This window comes from Lepisma saccharinum, chromosome 18 (assembly GCF_977018435.1).
Source record: "Lepisma saccharinum chromosome 18, izLepSacc3.1, whole genome shotgun sequence".
Lineage (NCBI taxonomy): Eukaryota > Metazoa > Arthropoda > Insecta > Zygentoma > Lepismatidae > Lepisma > Lepisma saccharinum.
Genome location: NC_139246.1, coordinates 40433522 through 40439521, shown reverse-complemented (window position 1 = coordinate 40439521; position 6000 = coordinate 40433522). Strand labels below are relative to the sequence as shown.

The window sequence follows — 6000 nt, the reverse complement described above, 5'->3', positions numbered from 1 at the left end:
TTGTTTGTAGTAGTGCAGAATTTGCTAATCTATTCGTGGTTGATCTGCTTTGGTTCCGGCTATTTGTTGATAATGGGCCAATTGGCTTTGCTCGAAAAACTCGGCTGGTAGCCAAAAATCGAAGGGTGATTTATTAGAAAAAGCAAGGAAAAGGAAGTGAGAGGATTGCGAATTTTGTTATAGTATTCTTGTTAGATAATCAAGCCTTGAATGTTCGTCGCAGTGTGAGCTATCTCCTTCAAGTCTATTTGAACTGATAAGGCCAATCATCACACGTTGCAGTTTCAATGTGGTTGCATAAGCGCATTTGTCCCTGAGCAGACGTTTGCGTGGAAGATTTCAGAAGCCATGGATCGTTGGGCAGGTCGTGTCGCCCTTGTGACGGGGGCCAGCTCGGGAATCGGGGCTGAGGTAGCCAAAGAGCTGGTTCGGAAGGGGATGAAGGTGGTTGGATGTGGACGAAGGGTTGAAAGGATCCAGGTGAGCTTAAGCGTTGCAAACTGCACCAATTAGTAACGTTTTATACGGTCGTGATCAGTAATATACGCCATACAGACAGTTATTGTAAATGTACGCAGAAGTATTTAGAATGCATAAAAATGTGTATAAACTAGCATGTATTCCTTATCTGTGGTGGGTGATATGGCTATCCAGTGAACGGCGCCAGGGAGAAGTGAGTTGGGGGGGGGCGGAAGGGGGCCAGAAAATATGACGAAAATATTGTAGCGGGGCTGTCACATTAAAACGCACGAAACACTACATACATATAATATATACGAATATGTAATAATAACGATACTTATTATTATTAATTATTATTATTATTGTTATTATATTCATGTCTGGTGTTTTGGGGTCTCACCGATGGCGCAGAGGTAGAGTCGTCGCCATGTAATCAACAGGCCCCGATTTTGATACCCGGTGGAGGCATATTTATTTATTTTATTTATAGTGGTTCGGATCCCACTTTAAACTGTAGGTCCAGCCCCTATTAGCCTTGCTGTGCATAAAGTGGACTTAAAACACAAACTCAAACTCAAATGTATGGTGTTTTGTTTTTGTCATTTATTCAGATTTGAAGTTTAATGCCTAGTTTAGATATATATATGATTCCTTTTCAATAAAGGCATTAATTCTTTCTTTATTCGTAAGTTGCGATGTCTCTAGTTGACTATTTCGGTGTTGGAAAACAGGTAGAAAATGGTGTAAAATAGTTTCCCCACTTATAATTTTATAATTCATCCTCTTTCTTGAGATGAATCTACTGACATAAATATTAAAGTTGGAAGATAGTACAAATGACGAAAAAAATGTTTCGAAGAGTTTCATTTTCTTGCAAGATAGACATGGCGTTGGAAGAAATTAATCTTCTTAAGTATTAGAAACAACGAAAGTCACTTAATGAAGTGCAATTCTCCTGTAGGAGAATTCTGCTACATGCTTTGGAGAACACATTGCCCTCATTCGGTACCTTGTGAAATACCAATTTATATTTTTCTAGAATATCGAAGAAATCCATTAGGACTACTTCGTTCCATCTTCGTAACGTTGAAGAGTTTTGGGCAAAATCTGCGTTTCACCTTTCAGGGAAATCATATCACAGGAATAAATATCTGAAAAAGGTTACAGTTATCTCATTCAAGACATATTCTGACCCTGGTGCACTTCTCACTGTACCACTCCAAAGTAGGTTTGTGCTTAAGCTACACAATTACAGGCATCTGTGGATATCTTGGAAATAAGTTCTTTGATTTTGATATATGCAAAGAGCTCACCTGTATCTAATGATTGAGGAACGGCAAATCCTAAAAAGCGTTCTTGTACCCTCCCGTATACACATATATATCCTGTTCTTTTCTCGCACTGTCTTTTGTTTCACCTGACAGTGCAAATACTTTCGCCTCTTCCACTTTCTGACTTATTTAGCTGAGAATAAGTTTGGACATTACGCAGATTAATTTATTTGGAATCGAATTTTGAGCGTATGGGTACATTTTAAGGTTCAAGTTCAATACTTGTCCGAATAATATCGCCTCATTTTGAAATTAAATTCAAGAGTTCCAACAAATTCCCTCTGCCAAGGCTTAAGTCAGACTCATCATCATCTCGAAAAACAAATCTCTGAATAAAAAGAAACCGCGATGCTTCTACAACAGCGACATGAATCACCTTTGAATGTCTTTCACTAATTAGTGTTGTTACTAACGATCCACTATTAGAATAATTTTTCCGTACTACAGATGATGTTTTGTGGTCCTCAGAATGTCCATGATGTTTTAAAACCATCTACATTTTTTCAGTTCTTTAAACTGATGAAAACTTAGGTTAATCGCGACGATTACAGAAAATAAATGAATGAGAAATCACCTATGCCCAGTTCGGCGCTCGAATCTTGAACGAAAGTTACACACACACAATTAAAACAAAATTATTTTTTGTTGTAGTCATGTTGTTATTATAAGGAGGAAAATGCAGAATACACTACTTAGAAAAGGTGAAAATCGTCATACTCATAGAAATGAACTCTCCTATTATACGATATTTCATTAACGTCAGTTGTGGGAAGGACGGAAGGGGTAGCGAAGTGTCTGACTGGGGTGTAGCCCGCCCCCCTCTGGCTATCTGTCACACTCAGAGGGCTGCATATCGGTCAGAATCGCTTACTAGGCCCGTCTGGATGGTCGGGCGGGCGAGTAAAACTATATACCTGAGTTTTGACCCGTCAAGCATCGAAAGCCCACGGGTAACTGGAAGGCCTTGCAAGACGAAGCTCGCTTATCTTCAGCGAACGCTCATTCCGGTTTTGCACCGTCTCCAGATACATGAGTCACGCAGTCACCGTTGCCAACTTTTAGATTCTAAACTGTTCTAGGAGCACTTAAAATGTTCATCACTTTTATCAATTTGAAATTGCAGACATTTATTCCTTGCTAGAAAACATTTGTATCACTCACACCTAGTGGCGGCGATTGGGTTCCAAAATTAAGGGGCCAAGGTGCAAAAGTGGTGGGGGGGGGCAAGGACAGTTTAATTTCCCTTGATACATGAGGTTAGCGTGGTGCAAAAGTTTCAAAAAGTCGGGGGGGGGGAGAGGCAACTGCACTCTCTCGGCCCCGCCCCTAATTGCCGCCACTGCTGACACCTGTAAAGGAGTACGAACCAAGTTTTGTAAAAAGTGCCATCGTAAATATTTTGGACTTTGTGTTACTGGTGGTTGTTCTACATTATACTTTTGCGGGGGGGGGGGGGTGCTCCCCTATAGCGCAGTGGTAGTGTCGTCGCCTTGTAATCAAGGGGTACCGGGTTCGATACCCGGTGGAGGCACATGGTGGTTCGGATCCCACTTTAAACTGTAGGTCCAGTACCGATTAGCCTTATTGTGCATAAATTGACTAAATAAATGAATCAATCAAACAGATTTTCTCTCTGGTGTAATTTTGCCAATTCTGATATCTACAAATTACTTGTGTACATTATTCTGTAATTTTATTTAAAGTGATTTCAATAAGTGATTTTTTTAAAAATAGAATTCCCCAATTTAAATTTTGATTTAAATCAAACCACCTTGCTTAACAGAAAGCTGGCTTCTGGGTAGCGAATGATACTTTTACATTAGATCTTGTCCTTTCTCGTTCAAGAGTGAGATTACTGAGTCCGGTAAATTTGGGCTGAATCATGCCATTCGACACTACCTTCCAGAAGTTTTTCCTAAGTTTCAATTTTGAGAAAGATAGTTCTTTTTTCGTGGTTGTTACTTGAAGAGTAGTTAAAAAAACAGAAGGCGGTACAGGATACAGAGAACACTGGAAGCTAGTGTAGAGCTATCAGGAGAAGAAACTTTGCGAAAAACTTGATTTCAGATTTAAGCACATTCCTGAAACGTAAAACTTTATCAGGATATTCTGAAGATAAATCATCTTCGTGCCCGTTACAGAGGGCAATAGCTGCATCTGTAGGAAGGAAGGAAGAACTACTAATATTATCCATACCCTTCCTCAGTTTAAAACACCGGGAGCATTTAAATGCCCCATACTTTGCTCCGTGGCAGTTTGTGGTGATTTATCATTAACATATTAAAATCGTGTAGGCTATGCAAGGTCACGAGACAGAAGAGAAGCCAAGACAAAGCACTTTTTATTCAAGAAAATAATAATTGGATAAAATTGTCCAAGCAATTTTTGCGTTAATGTTTCACATGAGAAATGAGAATTGTTTTGACTTTTTTGGGACCCCTTAGGCTTAGAGCTCCCGCCCGCCTCTGATTTGACGTATTCATTCAAATTATAACGTTAAACTAGAATATAAAGCCAGATAAAAAAATGTTTTACTTTTATTGCCCAAAAAAATTAGCCTTTTCTATCTTTCTCACTTCCATTTATTACGTTTTTCGTATCAACCTCATAGGACGCGAGGCCCCTATATGCGCGAGGCCCAGGGTGGTCGTCCACTTCGCTCACCCCTTGCTACGCCAATGGTTATACAACCTCAAGGCACCTGCGCCTAGCAGAAATTCAAATATTTCCATGCGTAGTGAAATATAATGGCCGTTGGCAACACTGACAGTAGTGCTCGCCGTCTACCTGCAAGAACTACATCGAGTCTCACGGGTCTTCTTAAGACCCGGGTAATAGAAAAGCCTGGCAGGCATCGATGACTGTGCACAACTGTGACGTGAAGCTCGCTTGCGCGATTTCGAACACCTGGGCTTGACGTGCGTGTTGCATATTATTGTAGGCGCGCCTCCTCGCAGACGGGTTTTCTCCGGGTCTTGTGCAGGTCTCTAAGCTAAGCGTCAGGTCAACCTTGCAGCAGGTTTTAGCATATGTAGATCCAAACGTGCGCGCAAGAATATAGTTCCACTGAGACGGGTTCTATTCCGACACAACTGCATACTTGCAAGAAAACAGTTATTTAATTTGTAATATACAGACAAAATAATACATTGATTAGCAGGTATGGACTTAATTGGTTGCAATCACTGTGCAGACGAACTTAGAACCGCAGATTCGCCAACTCGAATCTGTATTGCGTTGAAGAGACATTGAAACTTTAGAGCGAGTCGAGCGAGACTGAATGCGTTGCAGAGCGCGTGAAATCGCTGATACCAGTGTTGCACATCCCACTATTTTAACCCTATGTTTATTGTAGAGCGGCGAGAATGGCTGAATCTCCTGTTCAGCGCGCGGTTTTACCCGAATGTTATTTTGGGCTTCATCCGAAAGGAAATGTTCTTCAAAGTCAAGCAAGTTGTTTTAAATGCATAATCCTCCTTGCGGCAACAAGATCAAAGTAAAACAGGGCGTGAGGTGATTTGCCGTCAATGTGCACACGAATTGTATCACGGGTGTTGAATGATTTGCGGTTTGAGTTTAGCAAGAGGAAACGATTGTTTGTTGTTTGACGACAAAAGAATCTCCGCGGTATTAAAATATATCGCAGTGAGAAGAAACATGTTTATTATTTGGACGAGACGTCCTTCAACTCGGTGAGTGGGGGAAGGGGGAATAAACCATGGAAGGATACCACCATGCAAAACCACCGCCAGGGCTGAAGAAACCGACGATGAGGGGAAGGGGGAGGCTTATTGTTTCACCCACTGGCGGCAATGAAAGCTTTGTTGAAGGCGCATATTTACTTTTCAGCGCAAAGAAAGGGAAGGGTGATTATCAGCAACAAATAGACAGACCAAGATTTGAATCCTGGTTTAGTGAAGTGATTCATAAATTGAAACCAGAGTAATAGCGACAGACAATGCACCTGATTGTATATATCACCAATAACAAATCATGATTTTTTGGTGGTACAACTTGAAGTGCGTGTGTCTTACAGTAACGGATGTATTGCGAACGAAGCAACCAAGTTTTTCATAAATCTATTTCTTTCTAAACCAAAAACAATAATTTGTCATTAAATTCAAGAGGGGCCTATCGTTGTTTACTTTTATCTTTGTTTATTTTTATTTTTGCGTGCTCGAAATATACACACATGCTCTCATGTTTA

At 40.5% G+C, this 6000-nt stretch overlaps 1 protein-coding gene across 1 annotated transcript in view; it reads left to right on the top strand.

Moving 5' to 3' along the window:
• The first annotated feature begins 264 nt into the window (after positions 1-264).
• Positions 265-6000, top strand: part of LOC146002538 (dehydrogenase/reductase SDR family member 11-like) — a 32922-nt gene continuing 27186 nt past the window's right edge. The window contains exon 1 of the mRNA XM_083140454.1: positions 265-480. Coding sequence (XP_082996580.1) covers positions 349-480 — 132 coding nt within the window. The 5' untranslated portion in view covers positions 265-348. The remainder of the gene's footprint in view (positions 481-6000) is intronic.